The 19,709-nt window shown below is 42.7% G+C and overlaps 3 protein-coding genes across 5 annotated transcripts in view; 2 read left to right on the forward strand and 1 right to left on the reverse strand.

The window, feature by feature from the left end:
• Nucleotides 1-3,323, forward strand: part of ZNF507 (zinc finger protein 507) — a 39,313-nt gene extending 35,990 nt beyond the window's left edge. For both annotated transcript variants that reach the window (XM_002761977.6, XM_002761976.6), the window contains one exon: nt 110-3,323. In XM_002761977.6, coding sequence (XP_002762023.1) covers nt 110-476 — 367 coding nt within the window. In that variant the 3' untranslated portion in view covers nt 477-3,323. The remainder of the gene's footprint in view (nt 1-109) is intronic.
• LOC144580765 (uncharacterized) lies at nt 2,536-19,260 on the reverse strand. The gene is made up of 7 exons (XM_078359602.1): nt 19,203-19,260; nt 18,255-18,374; nt 16,054-16,665; nt 12,821-12,904; nt 9,729-9,872; nt 9,044-9,129; nt 2,536-3,467 (listed from the first exon to the last, which is right to left on the reverse strand). The coding sequence occupies exons 1-5, from the start codon at nt 19,258-19,260 to the stop codon at nt 9,730-9,732; spliced, it is 1,017 nt and encodes a 338-aa protein (XP_078215728.1). The 3' UTR covers nt 2,536-3,467; nt 9,044-9,129; nt 9,729.
• The window catches only part of DPY19L3 (dpy-19 like C-mannosyltransferase 3), a 74,740-nt gene continuing 71,482 nt past the window's right edge, over nt 16,452-19,709 (forward strand). The window contains exons 1-2 of one of the 2 annotated variants that reach the window (XM_002761978.8): nt 16,452-16,981; nt 19,238-19,377. In XM_002761978.8, the coding sequence (XP_002762024.1) occupies nt 19,275-19,377 (103 nt within the window). In that variant the 5' untranslated portion in view covers nt 16,452-16,981; nt 19,238-19,274. The remainder of the gene's footprint in view (nt 16,982-19,237; nt 19,378-19,709) is intronic. The other variant, XM_008987673.5, reaches the window with a different exon arrangement.

Consider the following 19,709-nt stretch of genomic DNA (forward strand, 5'->3'; position numbering starts at 1 on the left):
TCATCTACCACCTCCCTTTATTGCTATGTGTAAATTAAAGCCAGGATTAAATCTGCTAGTCCTACATTATAGCCTCCTCATTGTGTGGTGTGTTTGTTTTGTTTTTAAGAGTTCTAGGGAAATCCCCTGGAAAGACTCAATTAAAGAACAGTGAAGAGAGCACAGATCCCATCACTGGAAGTTCAGAAAATGCATTGTCATCTTCAGAACTGATTTCCCAGACTCCCAGTGAAGTTCTGGGTTCCAACGAGAATGAGAAACTGAGCCCTACAAGTAATACCTCATATAGTTTAGAAAAAATCTCCAGTCTGGCCCCTCCTGGTATGGAGTACTGTGTTTTACTATTCTGCTGTTGTATTTGTGGTTTTGAATCAACCAGCAAAGAAAACCTCTTGGATCATATGAAAGAGCATGAGGGTGAAATTGTGAACATCATCCTGAATAAGGACCACAACGCAGCTCTAAATACAAATTAGATGGAATAATGACTCGAACAGGAAAGCAGAAGAGGATTCCTTCACCAGTTTCATCTTTGCGCTTCAAACAACCTAGCCACAGAAGAAATCGTTGATGTGATTTTTGAGGAAGTGACAGCTGTGACTTTGGAACCAAACCTGTAATAAAAGGAATTCCAAATGGACGAGCAGTAATGATATTTAAGTATTTTGAGTGAGGGGGAGTGGGTCGAAGAGGAAGCAGAGGTATAATACAATATTAACCCTTTTTACCCCTTCTTAGTGTTGAGTGTATTTATTAATAAAAGCTTATATAGTATAGAAATGCAAGCAAAAGAGTTAAGCAAGAGCTTTTCAGGAACTATTCTAAAAGTCATAAAGTGTCACAGTCTTAAGCAGAACTTAGTTTTCTTCTCACTTCTGACATGCAGACTCCAGTGAGAAATGGGAGACAGTTCTGGGAGGGGTTTTTTTCAGTGTCACCAACAAAGTCAACAATGAAACATAATTAGAGGGCTTTGAAATGATCTACTGAAATCCCTAAATTGGTAGAAATTTACTTAATCTAGGATATGTTCCTTTACTCCTTACTAAAGAAAGAAAAGCAGACAGACCTCTAAATTCAAAACTAGATTGTAAATAGGCATTTAAGAAGTAAAGTATTGTCTTAAACTTACTGTGACTTTTTGCGGGCAAATGAGGAAACAGGTGAATTCCCACCAGACTCAAACCAGATCTCAATTTATAGTAATGCTAAATTGTCTTGAGTGTTCTCAGAGGCTCTTTTCAGTGTCTGTCAGAACTTTGCATACTTTCTCAGTAGTACATAGACCTTCTAATACTCTCTGGTAAATGAGACCATGCTTGTTATCTGAAAGTGTGTGAAACAATGTATGAAAATTTACATTTAATCATTGGATATTGGAAATAGTTTGAACTATTTCCAAAAATCCCTTAAGGGATGAGGGGTGAAATTTAGAAGCTTCTGAAAATAAGTACTGCTGTGTTGAGCTTTTCCTTCCTGGGATATATTAATTTACTTATATTTAGCAGAAGTGGAATATATCCAAATGTGACTAAAATATAGCAAAAATTCAGGTTTGTAAAAATTTTAATAACAGCATTTGGCAAGTCTATAGGATTCCTCCTATCTGGAAAATTCTTATTTTGTTAGAGTGTGATCGGACATACGGAAAACCAATGCAAAGTGCTTTAGCATTAAAACTCACCATCAAATAGATGTAGTCTTACTAATTACACATTTTATATTTTAATTATTTCCAAGAGTGAAGAAAACAGGGTGTTTTTGTTTTTGTAGTTCTGATTACTTATTTATGCATTGTTTTGAAAGTAAATTCTGCTTACAGGTGAAAAGGCCGGTGCACTCTTCTGTGCACCATCCTCACGGTGCTATTTCCGAATATCTGAATATTGATTTCTAACACCTGAGACGAGGCTGTGACCGATCAGCTTTGAACACTGAAAACAGGTTTTCGAATGGGATACTCTGTAGGCATGTTTTAGGGAAGAATTCTGTTCCTAAAGTCCAGGTATGATTGGATTAATATGTAAGTGGGGCCAGGCATCTTGAAACATTGTCTGATTTGTTGGGTTTTTTTTTTTTTTTCTCATCTCATTTTGGTGATATTTAAACAAACATAAATGATTGTAGCTTTGCAGCTTTTTTATTTAGATAGCTTTAATTTATTTATGAAAGTTAATCCATTTCTGGTATGTGGTTTTTAAAAATATGAAATGGATTTATATATACTAAATTATATTCCCCAAATCCACTGTATGTGGACTTATATTCATTTTCTCCTTTTTCAGAATTGAAACATTTTAATTTTAAATTCAAATAAAACATTTAAAATAGTTCCATTATTATTACTGTTGCCACTCATTGTAAGTCAGTTTTATCATTGCTGGTACAATGACTCAGTATTTTGTTATAAAAATCTGTTATTCTGAAATTAACAACCTTAGAAGAATTTTGTTTTATAAAATTTCCTTGGCTTTAGTTTTGTATAATATTTGGAAAATATTAATACTGAAAAGAATCCCCAAAATTTCAATGACGTAAATTTTTAAATTACTTTATTTCTTTAAACTAATTGCATTGATTGTTACTTAGATTTTCCACTTGGAATCATGGATTTAAAATTTCCCCACCTCATGGGGAAAAATAACCCAGAAGTTCAGAGCCTTTCAAGTTTCATCTGATTCTGGCCTTAGAATCGTCCTTTAAAGCACTGTCCTGGCCAATAAGAGAAAGCGTGTATCAAGGTTCTGTACATTCCCATTAACATTCTGTGGCAAGCCTTAAGTTAACAATGTGTCTACTAAGAATAATTGAGTTTTCTAAAAGTAATAATGAAGATTATGCAATTATAACTGTAAAAGAGATAGCTATTAAAATAATCAGTAGTAGCCTGGGCATCACACCTGTAAATCACAACACTTTAGAAGGCCAAGGCTGGAGCACTGCTTGAGTCCAGAAGTTTTAAGACCAGCCTGGGCAGGCCATGCATGGTGGCTCACGTCTGTAATCCCAGTACTTTGGGAGGCCAAGGTGGGTGGATTCCGGTCAGGAGTTCAGGACCAGCCTGGCCAACGTGGTGAAACCTCGTTTCTACTAAAAAATACAAAAATTAGCTGGGCGTGTTCGCAGGCACCTGTAATCCCACCTACTCAGGAGGCTGAGACAGGAGAATTGCTTGAACCTGGGAGGTGGAGGTTGCAGTGAGCCGAGATCACACCATTGCACTACAGCCTGGGCCACAAGAGCGAAACTCTGTCTCAAACAAACAAGAAAAAAGACCAGCCTAGGCAACATGGGGAGACCCCATCTCTACAAGAAATCAAAAATTAGCCAGGCATTGGTGACACGTGCCTGTAGTCCCAGCTACTTGGGAGGTTAAGGTGGGAGGATCACTTGAGCCTGGGAGGTGGAAGCTTGCAGTGAGCCGTAATAGCACCATTGCACTCAAATCAGGGTGACAGAATGAGGTCCTGTTTCCAAAAAAAAAAAAAATTCAATAAGAATTACTTCATAGGAATAACATTTATTGGTATTAGACACCTTATTAGACAAAGCTGATAGTATTTGTTTTCTGCTCTGAACACTTAGATGTGACAGTGAAAATAGCTTTGAAAAGAAACTGTATATGACAAAGGTGGGGAGGGGGAAGATGATGCATTCTGATCATTATAAAGAATACTTTTCAGGGCTCTATCATTTTCTCCCTTTCTCTAATCATCCAGAATACGGTAGGTGTCCCAGTGTTCCAACAGTATCACGCTAATATTCTATGTGATTGGTAGTCCAAGTTCGTTGGCCAGATAGTGCAATGTCGTGACACCGACCCAAGCCTTTGCTCTGGATCTTTCTTCCTGTTGAAGGTGGCTGCTGGTGGCTTCGTAATTATTTTCTGATTTTTTTCTCACAAAGCAAATGGTGGGCATCCATGTTTACATTGCACCTTTCCGTGCTGTAATTGGCTTGACAAAGGCAAGCAGGCTTTTCTGTTGAGACTTACTGTATTTTTAGTTTTCATAGACACTTATTTAATCTTTTTAAATTGTACAGCAAGGTGCTCTAAGTAATATTCGATAAAATATATTTAATAGAAATGTGTGTTTGATATTCACGGACATGAATACATGTATTTTTTTAAGAAATAAGTATTGTGTAACACTATGGCATTGCTTCTATAGCCAAAGTATAAAAATTTCTGGAATACTGACATGTAAAGACTACAGTTAATTCTGACACTGTATCTTATTAAAATAGGATGATTTGCATTTTGTAAAATTATCCTGCACATTGAGCTGCATGCCTTAAAGCTGAAACTCTAGGATTGTGTTCATGGTAGAACAGTTCATCTGTTCAGAACAGTGAGGCAAGGTCTGTAGTGCTTCTTTAACTACCTTTGGAAATACTGTACAATGTTAGAATAATTTATTTTGCTTTACAGGAGTTTGTCATGTATTGACTTTAATATTGTATTTTGGTAATAAATTTTTTGTTAAAAAAATTGCCTCTAACTTTTATTAACCACAAGTTGTGTCCATTCTTTTCCTGGAAATGATGACTTTATTGCTTAGAAAGTCGCATTTAAATAATTAAAAGCTTCCCAAGGATTAAACGAAGGCTGTCTTGATATCTGTTGCTGACTAGCATTAGATTAGACGAAGATAAATTGAAAAGGCATTTAGCTTTTTAAGTCATTTTAAAAATTCAGCATAATTTCAAAGGTTTTTTCCTTGCTAACCAGTTCAGTTTCTCTTCCAAATGTGACACGCTTATATGCTTTCAATTCTTGATGTAGTCAGAGTGCTAAAGACTAGTTCTGCTATTGACAATTAGCATTCTTTAGTGAAGGCCAAAAACTACAGTGATGTGTTCACACCTTGATAATTTTGTAGTCTATACAGATAGCTGTTGATGTCACATCTGTTGCACTGACAATTGAGGCTAACATCATCTGACTGTATTGTGGGTCTGGTTATCAATTTGTGCCCTAGGATCCTGGGGCACTTCAGTTGAAAGTGACCAAGGCCAAAATATTTCATCCCATGCTTCCCAGGGACACATTAATCATATCCCCTGTCTTTCAAGAACCCAATCTGAAATGTGTCACTAACCTCCAAATTAGAGAAATCCTAGCATGGAAGCTCTAGAACATACGGTCTAGTGTGGTAGCCACTATAATATGCTCTAAGTGTAAAATACATAGCAGTTACAAAGACTTAATACAAAAAGGAATTGTATTAATAGTTTTTTTTATATCGATTACATGTTGAAATTAGTTTTACTTGTTTTTTTAATGTATCTACCAGACCATTTTAATTGACATGTGGCTTACATTGTTGTTGTTGTTGTTTTTTTTTGAGATGGAGTTTTACTCTTGTTGACCAGGCTGGAGTGCAATGGCATGATCTTAGCTCACTGCAGCCTCCAACTCCCAGTTTCAAGAGATTCTGCTGCCTCAACCTCCCGAGTAGCTGAGATTACAGGCATGTGCCACCATGCCAGGCTAATTTTATATTTTTAGTAGAGACAGGGTTTCTCCATGTTAGTCAGGCTAGTCTCGAACGCCCAACCTCAGGTAATCCGCTGGCCTCGTCCTCCCAAAGTACTCAGATTACAGGCGTGAGCCACCGAGCCCACCCTACAATGTATTTCTACTGGACAGCACTGGCACAGAAGAGAGATTAGCAAACTAAGGCCCTCTCTTCAAAGCCAGCCTGCCACCCGTTTTGGCAAATAAACTTTATTAGCACACAGCCAAGCCCGTGTGTATACATTTCATGTATGGCTGTTTTCAAGGGACAACAGCAGTGCTGAGTAATTGCGACAGAGATTGTATGGCCCACAAAGCCTGATTTACCACCTATTTGATAGAAAACATTTGCTGACTAGACCTCTGAACTAGAACCACGATATAATTTGTGATCTAGAGCTACCAGAAAGCAAACGGCTTTTTACAAAGAAAGCTTTTTATAGTAGTGCTTTATAACTAAAGTAGTTTGTTTCTTCCTTTGTAATTTTTATAGTCTACCTGTCTACAGATCTTAGCCATATTTTATGACTTTAACCTATTTCATCTCTGATATTTAAAACCAAACACAATTTGTTTAAAATAGCAATGCATAATTAAATAATAAGTCAAAATGCAGCTATAAAGTCTCATTTGTCTCCTGACAACTTTACGATGTCAATGTTGGCCCCACGGCTTCACCCTTTCAGTACTGTGGGACTATAGCACACGGCCTGCAAGTGTAACCGTGGTGCAAGGTAACCCCAGTGACTAATCCACTCGGCTGGGGTGACAATTGACTTGAATAATCCCGGATATAAAGAAAAGAGTCTTCAATGCGCCTCTTTATCATGAATAGCATGTGCGACTCCAAAGCGAACTTCAAAGGTAGGGAGGAGGTGGTAGTTGGCTTTGGTTTAGAGCTGTTGATTAAACTGGCAGAGCTAAGAAAAAATTCATACTCCTCTACATAGATTTCTTCCAAGTCAATCAGCGAAGATGGGAAATGAGAACGTTTTTGGCCCTGTAAATTCATAGAGAAGTTTCTGATTGGTGCCATACGATAGACTGACTTAGGTAGTGTGTTTTGGTCTATATCTCAGAATCCAAATCAGCAGAGCATAAGATGCTGAAACCGTTTTCAAAGGCCTACGTATCTGTGCAGCACAATCCAGTTTGCATGCTGTGTTAGAAAACTATAGACCTCGTTTTTCTAGTGGCACATTAATAACTATACTGTTCTTAGTTTTATTTGAACTAAGAAGTGTTTATAAGATTATGACAGCTTTAGTTTCTTTAATCTCCTGATTTTTTTTCCAATAATGGGTAATTAGTTTAAATTGTTTGCCTTACCAAAGTAGATTATGTAGGTAAGAAGGTTTTCCTTTGAATTAAAAAGTTTAATATCGGGCATCTAATATAAATTATTACTGCCATATAACAGAATCATGTCACATGTTGGTGGCTTTTTGCTCCTTAACCAGATTTACACCAGTTGTGTTACTTAATCCAGATAGAAAAGGTGCCATTTTGTAATAATTTGTAAAAATGCATATAAAACAGACACTTCTAGGTAAATGGGGTGTTTGTTTTAAAATGATTCTACCTCTTAGGTAGATGTAAAAAAACAACTTAAAAAATTTTTTTTCCACCGGACACAGTGGCTCACACCTGTAATCCCAGCTGTAATCCCAATTTTGGGAGGCTGAGGCAGGCAGATGGCTTAGGTCAAGAGTTCGAGACCAGCCTGGCCAACATGGTGAAACCACATCTCTTAAAGTACAAAAATTAGCCAGCTGTAGTGGCACACACTTGTAATCCCAGCTACACGGGAGGCTGAGCCTGGAGGATCACTTGAACCTGGGAGGCAGAGGTTGCAGTGAGCCAAGATCACGCTACTGCACTCCAACCTGGGTGACAGAGTGAAACTGTCTCAATAATAATAAATAATTACACAAATCAGAAAATCATGAATCCTCAGCCATGAGCTCAGACCCGGCTATTTCACCTTGCGGATTTCTCAGCTTGGTACTTTGTTAAAAGGAAAAACAAAAAGAATATTTATAATTACCCATGTTATTGCCATGGATTGATCCGTAATAAGTATCGTTTTAAAATGAGAAAGTATATTATCTTAAATGTATACACAGTGGAAAGCTGGACCTGAACAGACCCTCAATAAAATAAAACATTCATTTTTCAGGACTTGTATTAGCACCTACTAGTGCTATTTAAAGGCTTATTGTCACTACTATGCACATCTCCAATTTTTTTTCTACTTGTCATCTTATTAATTTTAGTATCCATATTTTAGAAATAGTGTGGCTGTGTTTTACTGAAATAGGCACGTCAATCCACATCTTGTTCTTTTTGTTTATATCTGCAGTCCCATTTAAATTCAGTATTTCCAACCACAAACGGTGTTAGAAAATTCTATTTCAGGCTCATGAGAAAAAGTACGGCAGGATATAGTTCAAAGCTTGAGCTGTATTTATTTCTGTTCCTCTAGAGCTAGCATTCCACAAAAAATAGTTATGCTGAAATAAACAGTGGTAGGAAACCAGCAGTTTCACGGCTATCTGCATTTCTAAAGCCCTTCGCCACATGAAGCCTGAGAACACAGTTGGTGCAGCAGTTCCTCCCTGGAATGATGATACTGGAGTCCATCACAGTTCCACCACAAAGGTGAAAAACTCTAACATGAGGCTCTTCAGCATTTGGGACCACCTGGAGCAACCCTGGCTCAGCCTGCAAATGCAGACAAAGGCTCCAGTATACTGTCTGAGTGGGTTTTTTTTAAAATTTTTAAGTTCCAGGGTACATGTGCAAGTTTGTTGCATAGGTAAACATGTGCCATGGTGGTTTGCTGTACCTATCAACCCATCACCTAGGTATTGAGCCCAGCATGCATTAGCTATTTATCCTGGTGCTCCCTCTCCCCTCACTCCGCCCCAAGACAGGCCCCAGTGTGTGTTGTTCCCCTCCCGGTGTCTGTGTTCTCATTGTTCAGCTCCCACTTATAAGTGAGAACATGTGTTTGGTTTTCTGTGCCTGCATTAGTTTCCTGAGGATAATGGCTTCCAGCTCCATCCATGTCCCTGCAAAAGACATGATCTCATTCCTTTTTATTTCTGCATAGTATTCCATGGTGTGTCTGTACCACATTTTCTTTACCAGTCTATCACTGATGGACATTTGGGTTGATTCCATGTCTCTGCTATTGTGAATAGTGCTGCAGCGAATATAGGCATGCATGTATCTTCTTAACAGAATGACTGATCTACCACTGGGTATATACCCAATAATGGAACTGCTGCATCAAATGGTATTTCTGGTTGTAGATCTTTGAGGAATTGCCAGGCGTGGTGGCACTTGTAATGCCAGCTACTCAGAAGGCTGAGCCAAGAGAATCACTTGAACCCAGGAGGTGGAGGTTGCAGTGAGATACCAAGTGCAATGGTGAGATACCAAGACCTCGAGCACTCCAGCCTGAGCAACAAGAGCTAAACTCCCCCATCTCAAAAAATAAAAATGAAAAAGGTATACCTGCAAACCAGTCCAGATGCTAGCCTCTTCACGTCAGATGCCATCCTGCAGGCCCAGGGAATAGCTTTCTACTTCAGTCCAGTGGCCTTGTGATCAGGTAGAAAAACAGCAAAAGTGGCAAAAAATAAAACCAAATCAGCACTCATCTTTAACCATAATCCGTGGATGAAATTTACTGTTGAAAGATGAAGTGGAACAAGGCACGGTGTGGTGGCTCATGCCTGTAATTCCAGCACTTTGGGAGGACAAGGCAGGTGGATCATTTGAGGTCAGGAGTTTGAGACCAGTCTGGCTGGCGTGAAACCCCATCCCTACTAAAAATATAAAAATTAGCCAGGCATGGTGGTGGGCGCCTGTAATCCCAGCTACTTGGGAGACAGAGGCAGGAGAATTGCTTAAACTCAGGGGGCGTAGGTTGCAGTCAGCCAAGATTGTACCACTGCACTCCAGCCTGGGCGAGAGAGAGGGAATCTCACTGGAGTGAGATTCTGTCTCAACAAAAAAGATAAAGTGGAACAAGAGCTTCATAGCCATATTCCTAACTAGGTTATACCTTATAAAACTAAAAAGAATACGTAGGAACGTGAGATACAAAGGGCATAATCGCTAATTAAAACCCTAAAACAGTAACACCTGTCTACTGTAAACAGGCACACCAGCTGCACCTATACATTGTATTACGTACCTTAAGTGTTTCTGAAATTCAAGAAGACATCAGGCTGAGTATGGTGGCTCCCTGTAATCCCAGCACTTTGGGAGGCCAAGGCAGGAGGATTGCTTGAGGCCAAGAGTTTGATACCAGCCTGGGCAATATGGTGAAACCCCACCTCTACAAAAATAAAAATTAAAAAAAAAAAAATAGCCAGGTGTAGTCACAGCTTTGGGAGGCTGAGGTGGGAAGATCACTTGAGACTGTAATGAGCTGTGATTGCACCACTGCACTCCAGCCTGGGCAACAGAGTGAGATACTACCTCTAAAATAAATAAAAAATACATTTTTTTTTAAAAAGAGACTAAATGAATCTAGGATCACAGAGTTCAAAGCTGGTTGAGAAAATATACCAGTTGTCCTTGAAACATTCACTGTATTTGATGGCTATATTTTCTCTAAGCATATTGTAATACAAATATAAAATTGTTTTGTTTCAGAAAACAATAGAATACATCAGCAAGTTACCCCAAAAGAAATGAAAAAAACTTCTGGGTGTGCCCTTAAAATTAAGGGGAGTTCCACCTCCCCTTCTTTCTCTGTTCTGCCACCTGTTATGTCAATGTTATGATCACTCACTATGAGAACAAGCACAAGACAGAGCTTCTAAAACTCAACAACAAAACCCAATTCAAACATGGGCAAAGGACTTGAATCGACATTTCTCTAAAGCAGATATACAAATGGCCAACAAGTACATGGAAAGATGCTCAACATCACTAGTCATTAGGAAAATGGAAATCAAAACTGCAATGAGATACCACCTCACACCCATTAGGATGGCTACTATCAAAAAATAAAAGCGGAAAATACTGAAGTGTTGGTAAAGACGTGGAGAAATTGGTACCCTTGTGCACCCATTGGTGAGAGTGTAAAAATGGTGCAATCACTGTGGAAACAGTATGGTGGTTTAATGGGCACAGAGTTTCAATCTTATAAGATGAAGAGTTTTGGAAGTATATGGTGGTGATGGTAGCACAATATTATGAATGTAATACCACTGAACTGTACATTTAGGAATAGTTCAGATCGGTCAGGCGCAGTGGCAATCCCAGCATTTTGGGAGGCCGAAGGGGGTAGACCACTCAGGAGTTTGAGACCAGCCTGGCCAACATGGTGAAAGCCCATCTCTACTAAAAATACAAAAGTTAGCCAGGCATGGTGGTGGGTGCTGTAGTCCTAGCTACTCAGGAGGTGAGGCATGGAAACTGCTGAGGCACGAAATCACTTGAAAATTTATCCAGGACGTGGAGGCTGCAGTGAGCTGAGATCACGCCACTGTACTCCAGCCTGGGCAACAGATCAAGACCCTGTCTCAAAAAAAAAAAAAAAATTAAGATAAATTTTATGTATTTTACCACAAAAGAAAAACACACACACACACACGTGACATTTTTGTTGGCAGGACCCTGGGTCCCTGGCATTATGGAACTGGACTACTTATGTGACAGAAATAAATGTCATTTCAGCCACTGTCTTTTGGGTCAATACTGAACCCTCAGCTCTTATTTTCAGTCTGCCCCCACCGTTTACATATAGAGAAATACATTAAAGAGAAAAGTAAACCACCCGGATTCTGCAAGGATCCAACCACCCAAACCTAGTCTACATCGGTGTTTCCACCTTTATTTCATTACCACCCTCCTATGAAGCCCTTTGAGAGGGTTGTTCCAATTAATTTTCCCCATCCATGACACAAAAGTACTGTACAGTTTATCTGTCTAGATACTGTAAGTATATCTACAGGCCTTTTTGTTTTTGTTGCAACTAGAGTCTCGCTCTGTCACTCAAGCTGTAGTGCAGTGGCGTGATCTTGGCTCACTGCGACCTCTGCCTCCAGGCTTAAGTGACCCTTCTGCTTCAGCCTCCTGAGTAGTTGAGTCTACAGGTGTGTGCCACCACACCTGGATAATTTTTGTATTTTTAGTAGAGACGGGCTTTTGCCATGTTGGCCAGGCTGGTCTCTTAACTCCTGACCTCAGGTGATCTGCCCGCCTTGGCCTCCGAAAGTGCTGGGATTACAGGTGTGAGCCACCATGCCAAGTCTGTGTATCTGTGCTTTATACATAAAAAGAGTAATTTTTTTTTTTTTTTTAGACGGGAGTTTTGCTCTAGTTACCCAGGCTGGAGTGCAATGGCATGATCTCGGCTCACCGCCACCTCCGCCTCCTGGGTTCAGGCAATTCTCCTGCCTCAGCCTCCTGAGTAGCTGGGATTACAGGCATGCGCCACCATGTCCAGCTAATTTTTTGTATTTTTAGTAGAGACGGGGTTTCACCATGTTGACCAGGATGGTCTTGATCTCTTGACCTCGTGATTCACCCGCCTCGGCTTCCCAAAGTGCTGAGATTACAGGCTTGAGCCACCGCGCCCAGCCAAAAGAGTAATTTTTTGAATCCCAGAGATCAGTTTTTCCCCGCTGGCTGGGGGCAGGGGGCGGGGGTCGGGGGGGGGGGTCATATTGCCATAAGGAATTCATCCTTGCATATAAATGAATTGGTTGAATAAAGATGGTTATAGGGAGAGAAAGCTATTTCAAACCTTATTTTCTGGTATCTTGACTGAACATCCAAAAGGTCATCAGGGCTGTGAGGAAAAATCTGTAAGAGGAGGCTGGATTTGTTACCTCCATCACGTGGAGAACCACTAAAGTACTTGAGTAAAGAATCGACTCAATACAGCTAGACTCCATCTAGCTGTTGGGATAGTTTCAGTCTCAGAGCTTTGGGACCTGCACAGTTACAATCAAACCTACAGACTTTATGCATAAGAAATCCTTTGGTTTATCTCATCTTTGTCCATGGGTTGATTCAGTAAGTAAGGTTTGTGGGGTGCACTTGATAAGTGTTAGTGAAAATCCAGCCCTGCACTAGATTAGCCCTAATTTAAGGCATGATAAAATGTCTGAATTCAAGAGTATTAGAAACACATCCTTTTCTGGCTGAAAGTCCTGCTTACAACAGGAAAAAACAAAACAAAACAAAAAATGTCTCAAGCCTGACAACATGCCTTGGCATCTATTGGTAGGAAAAACCTGGCTGCTCGGATTTGTGGACACATGTACATACCTGTTTTGCAGGAAATGATATTACAGGAGTCCAAGGAAACAAACCAGAAGGACCAGCCAAGGACACTGATTCTCGGACTAACATCTAAAGAAACATCACAGGTGGCAAAAGCTTATGTAATAAAACATCATCATCTGCTTTAATTGAATACCTTACCTATTCATGTCCTCATTCAAAAATACACAACAGTTATTCTAACCATGGAAATGGAAAAAAAGTGTAGGTGGTAACCATGGGAATGAAAAAAGTACAGACAAGTAGAGGTAAGCAGAGAAGCAGGTGTTAAAGAAGAAAACGAGGCCAGGCACAGTGACTCACCCCTGTGATCCCAGCACTGTGGGATGCCACGGTGGGAGGCTCACGTGAGGCCAGGAGTTTCAGTCCAACCTGGGCAACATAGCGAAACCCCACCCCTATTAAAAATCGACCAGGCAAGGTGACTCATAACTGTAATCCCAGCACTTTGGAGGCCAAGGTGGGTGTATCACTCGTGGTCAGGAGTTTGAGAGCAGTCTGGCCCACGTGGTGAAACCCTCTATTAAAAATACAAAAAAAAATTAGCCAGGTATGGTGGTCCATGCCTGTAATCCCAGCTACTTGGGAGGCCAAGGTAGGAGAATCGCTTGAACCCAGGAGGTAGAGGTTGCAGTGAGCCAAGATCATACCATTGCACTCCAGCCTGGGTGACAAGATTGAAACTCTGTCTCAAAATAATAATAACAATAATAATAAATTTTTCAAAGAAAATGAAACAAAAATTCAGTAAATACTTTGCTAACTTTAACTACATTTTAGAGAATCCTTGGATTTGTGCACCTAGGTTAGTCTGCCTAATAATTTCACTATTTTAAAGGACTACAAATCTAGTTAATATAAAGTTAAACAGAGAAAAAATACAGACAACATTTCATAATGCTTTTTTCTGAATGTTCTTGGACCAAACCGAAGGTCAGGCTTCTTATTTTCACAGCCCAATAATGAGATGCAGATTAACTGGGAAAGGAAGGAGTTTATTTCTATAGCTGGTTACAGGGAGAAGGCCTAGAAATTACCCCCAGACCAACTCAAAATCATAAAGTTTGCCAGGGCTTATATACCTTCTATGCAATGTCTGTAAGTGTCCATTCATCTAAAGATATAAGTAATTGACTTCTCATTATAACTAATATCTGAGTCCTGAAGACCTTCCTCTGGAGCCTCAGTAAATTTACTTACTCTAAATGGGTCCAGGTGCTGGGGTGATTATCCTTGTTTCCTGCTAAGTCATGGAGGTTTGGGGAGTTCCTTCAGACCCCAATAAACTTGTTTGTGGAGGCTTGGGGGTTTCTTCAGACCCCCAATAAAACGTGTCTAATCCCAAACGGGTCCTGTTGAGAATTCCTCGTCATCTTGTCATGCTTCAAGGCCCAGGAAAGGGCCGGGCAAAACTCCTGGTGCACTTTTGTTTCATTCCAGCCTTTGTATAGGGCACTGGCTCTATCACCTTTTAATATTTAACTTAACCACTCAGTCAGTACTGAAATGGTTGTTATGGAGGCCTGTTAGTGAGACCTGGCCTGCCACATTTAGACTCACAGAGAAGCAGCCATCTATTGACAAACATTTTAAAGGAGACAAAGAGGAGTCCAGTGTGATGTCAGTGGCTGTGGGACACTGGAATGATGCAACCGTCAAGGAAGCTCATCCCTGGCGCTTGGCCTGGGTTCCCTAAGAACCACGCGTGCCATGCCAATCTCAGAGGACTGCCATATACAACACGCCCACCTCTGAGGTCTCTGACCTGAGTCAGAGAGAGTGCGTAAAACAATCCAATGGGATGCATGCAGAAAACACTAGGATTTCCTGTGTAGTCACTTTGTTTAAAAATGTTTATATGGGCTGGGTGTGGTAGCTCATGCCTGTAATCCCAACACATCAGGAGGCCAAGGCTGGAGGATCACTTGAGCCCAAAAGTTGAAGACCAGCCTGGGAAACATGGTGAGACCTTGCCTCATTTTTTAAAAAAATATGTTTATATGTATACAGAAAGAGAAGACACAAAATCTTTTTCTGATTAATGTTTAGAGGCTGGGCGCAATGGCTCATGCCTGTAATCCCAGCAGTTTGGGGAGACCAAGGCAGGCAGATCACTTGAGGCTTAGAGCTTGAGACCAGCCTGGCCAACATGGTGAAGCCTCATCTCACCTTGAAGTACAAAAATTAGCCAGGCATGGTGGCACACGCCTTAATCCCTGCTACTCAGGAGACTGAGGCATCAGAATCACTTGAACCCAGGAGGCCAAGGCTACAGTGAGCTGAGATGGCGCCACTGCACTCCAGCCTGGGCAACAGAGTGAAACACTGTCTAAAAAAAAAGAAGTTTGGAGACCATTGCTTTGACTTCTACCAAGACACCTGAAAAGTCAACCAAATTGGATGAAAGCACCGTTGGAAAAAAATTTATGTAGTGTACCAAACTGTCCCTCCCATACATGGTTCTGTAAGGAAATACTCAGTATTGTCACACCTCATTTCTCCGAAACATTTCTAAACATTTTATATAGTTCTAGTAAAAATGTCCATGGATTCTCTTTTGGAACTTGGTAAATGGTTATAAAGTTTATCTGAGCAAATAAATATGCAGAAATTGCTAAAATACGTGGTTAAAAGAAGTGTAATGAAGGGTGAGTTGCCCTCTCAATATCAAAGCATTCTACAAAATAATAATTAAAAACACGTAGAACTGTTTTAAGACTAATTCCTTTTAAAAATCCTTTAAACGTTAAGTGTGATCTTATAATACAAAAATGAGGTTGAGGCTGCAGCACTCCAGCCTGGGCGACAGAGAGCCTCATCTCTAAAAATTAATTTTTAAAAAGGTTCTATCTAGTGTTTTTCGTAGTGTGACTAAGCAAGGTATCTAGAGACAAAGTACAGTCAGTAGCTGCTCTCAAAAGACGGCTGCCAATCTAGTTTGGAGACAGAAAATATACCCGACTGAGAACACAGAGGGGCCTATTTTCGGGAGAAGGGCGTCTTTGGGGACGCAAAACCCTCTCTGTGGGACGCTGGCGGGCAGTCGCTAAAGGACTTCAAGCCCCAGTCAGTGGCCATCGGGCGCTGGGGCTTTGTCAAGACCCGGAGGTGGAGCGCCAGGCCAGGCAACGCCGGAAGCGGGACAGGCCCAAGTGGCCCGACTGCTTCCGTCCCTCAGATCGTCCCTGCCGATCCCTGCGCATCCGATCCCTGCGTACCTATCTCAAACCCCGGGGGACATCGCCGAGCCACTGCTCTGAAACTTGCGGCTCGAGGCGATCCCTCCTCGGAGCCGCCAAACTCTCCTCTCCCGAGCCGCATCTCCAGCTCTGGCTTGGGGGTGACCGGCGCCTGCGTGCATAAAGACAGGATGTGCACCCCGCTCCCTACCACCGCTGCTCTAACGACCAGCTCTCCGGAACAGATGGGACACAAGTCGGGCCAGGCAAGCGGAAGTGCGCCGCTTCCTTCCGGCCAGGGCCGCACGAGACGAGGTGGAGCGCCGCGAAAGGAGGCGGGGCCTGGCGCTGACGAACAGCCCCCGGAGCCTATGGGCGCGGCCACAGCGGCCCGGCCTCCCTGGCGCGCCCCCTCCCCGGGACTGTCGACGCCCCCCAGTCCCTCATTTCCACAAAGCTCAGTGGCTGCCCTGCCCTCCAGTCCCCGCGGCACCCTGCGGCCCGTGGCGCGGTCCCTCCCCAGCCTTGCCCGGCCGGCCTCCTTCCCCGCCCGGAGCAGCGCGTGAGGACGGCTGAGGCCGCAGGTCTGTGGCGGCGCGCGGGGACGCGCGGGCGAGGGTCCCCCGGGAGGGCGGGCGGGCGCCGGCGGAACTCACCGCGACGGCCCCGAGCCCCTCCAGCCGCCGCGTGGCGCAGTCGGGGGGCGCGGCCGCGGCGTCGGGGCGTCGGGAGGGGCGGAGCGCGCTAGTGTCCGCCGGGACGCGGGCCGGGCTGGGCTCACGAGGGAGCAAGTTTGCAGAGCGGCTTTTGCCCGTCGGCCGCGCGGCGAGGCAGGGCCTGGGCTGCGACCCTCACGGCCGCTCGCGGTCCTGGGAGAGCTGGGGTGCGTGCCCGAACATCCCGGCTGCCCCTGACCTGGGAGACCTATCTGATGGGGACGCCAGGTGTGCAGGGGCGTGGCGCGCAGGTAAGGGAACCCGTTGCCTGCCTCGCCCAGGGGATGCGCACTAAAGCGGTAGACTCATTTTTTAGAGCCGGGGTCTATCTCTCGCCAGGCTGGAGTGCAATGGCGCGATCACGGCTCACTGCAGCCTCGAACTCCTGGGCTGAAGCGATTCTCCCGGAGTAGCTGGGACCACAGGCATGCACCACCAGACCCAGCTAATTTATTTATTTATTTATTTATTTTCCAGAGATAGGGTCTCACTCTGTTGCTCAGACCGGTCTCAAACTCTCGGCCTGAAGCGGTCCTCCTCCCTCAACCTCCCAAAATGCTGGGATTACAGGCATGAGCTGTCTTTCCCCGCCAGCACTAGTCTTCCTTATTAATGAAGAATCCCGTCTGGTCCTTTTTTTTAATTTAATTTTCTCGATCTGTCTCCCAATCTGGAGTGCAGTGGTGCGGTCTTGGCTCACTGTAACCTCTGCCTTCTGGGCTCAAACAGTTCTCTGCCTCAGCCTCCCCAGTAACTGGGATTACAGGCGCCTACCACCAGCCTGGATAATTTTTGTATTTTTTAATAGAGATGGGGTTTCACTATCTTGGCCAGGCTTGTCTTGAACTCCTGACTTCGTGATCCACCAGCCTTGGCCTCCCAAAGTGCTGGGATTACAGGCGTGGGCCACCACACCCGGCCACCCTTTTCAGTCATTTGCGATGGCACTCCTTTTATTTATTTATTTATTTTTCAGACAGAGTCTTGCTTTGTCGGCGATGGCACTCCTTTTGCTCTGATGAAGGAACTTTTGTTTCATAGTTCATGGGACTGTTGCAGTGCCTGGCACTTAAATATATATTGCTTTTCTGCTTTAACATGCTGGAATATATGAATTGTTTCACAAAGTCCTCTCCCACTCAGGGAGGGCAGGACTCTAGGATGAGGTCACTTGGGGGATAAGCCCATCTGTGGCTATAGGACTTTGCTAAACACTGCTCTTCTCCCTCTCTGTTCCAGACTCTCTACTTCCAGTGCTTGAAAGCACAGTACTTAAATCTGGCTTCCTGCTTTTTTTTTTGTATGAATGAATACATGAATTGTATAATGTTAGTTGGTTTGTTCTGTAGAGCAAGTTTCTTACCCTTAGGAATTAATAAACTGTGGAAACAATCATGTCAGGCTACTAGTCATATTTGAGAAATAATTAGTAAGAGAGGCTGTTCATTATTCAGAGGAGTGAAGCAAGATGTTCTGGAGGACTGGAACCCGCTTACTCACTGCCACCACTCCCCCGCCTCCCACCTGCTGCTGCCAAACCAGGCTCCTGCTCCCCGCGGTTACTCCCACCAAAGCTCCCTGGGATAGCAGCTGCCCTGATTGGCACACCCCCGCAGTCATCACCACTGAGGCATATTCCTGAAGCTGCCAGTGTGAATTGTTTTATAGAACACTGGTGTTAAAATTCAGGTACCTGAGACGAAACAATATTTTAGTTCTTCAAAATCCGGTTGTCAACACATTTACTATGGAGTATCTCCCACGTGGCCAGTTCTGTGGGAGATACAGAAGACCTACTACCGTCTATGGAAGTAGAAAATAATATACAACTATGTAATTACGTGACGCATTGCATGGTAATTGCTGTGGCTCAGGGAGAAGATCAGCAGGAACTGGAATGTCTCAGGATGTTCTGGAAGGAGAGCAGTGGCTCATGTGTGTTGTTCACCTGTATTCCTGATTCCTGGCAGGGCCTGCTGTAAAGCACACACTTCATGAATAAATGTGATTGAGTTAAATAAATATTTGAATTGTGTCTTGAGTGTAGCTTTGAAGACCAGCAAAGATTTGGATGGCAAGATTGAGGGCAGGCTGGGCACAATGGCTCATGCATGTAATCCTAGCACTTTGGGAGGCCAAGGTGGGAGGATCGTATGAGGCCAGGAGTTTGAGACCAGCCTGATCAAGATAGGGAGACCCCATCTTTACAGAAAAATCATTAGGTAATTATTGGCACATGCCTATAGTCCAGATACTCAGGAGGCTGAGGTGGGAGGATCACCTGAGCCTGGGGAAGTAGAAGCTACAGTGAGCCATGATGGTGCCACTGTACTCCAGCATGGGTGACAGTAAGACCCTGTCTTAGGGGGAAGAAAAAAAAAAAAAGATGGGAGGACATGGTAGTCAAGGAAAATGGCACAAGTAAAGGCATTTCAGCATAGATGAGCACATGGTCTGTTGGGGAGAAGGCACTGACATTGACAGCGTGTTTATTTCGATGTTTGTAGGAGTGATTGGGAAAACAATGCATGTAAGTCTGACATCATGATGTCCGTCCGGCAAAGAAGAGAAATAAAAGCCACAGAAGTTTCTGAGGACTTTCCAGCCCAAGAAGAAAATGTGAAGTTGGAAAATAAATTGCCATCTGGTAGGTGATTTAAACTGAAGTAGCATTTTGGGTTGCTTTTATTTCTGCATATTAAAATGTCATTCACCAATAGGGTAAAAATTTGGTGGGACCTAACAACTGAAACTGGTTCTAGTACCCTGATGTTCTAATTGTAATTTGATTTGATGAAAGATGAAAACTTTGATTAGAAGCCTTCATCAGCTGTCTGTTCATTAACTTATGGTTCTGCCAGTCTCATCCTTTGACTCTCTAGAGTAGTGGTCCCCCACCCATACCCCAGATTTTAGTATATCTTGAATTTTTCTGATCGTGTATACTATTAACACAACAGGCAGCCTTACCTTGGATGA

Source organism: Callithrix jacchus, chromosome 22 (assembly GCF_049354715.1).
Source record: "Callithrix jacchus isolate 240 chromosome 22, calJac240_pri, whole genome shotgun sequence".
Classification (NCBI taxonomy): domain Eukaryota; kingdom Metazoa; phylum Chordata; class Mammalia; order Primates; family Cebidae; genus Callithrix; species Callithrix jacchus.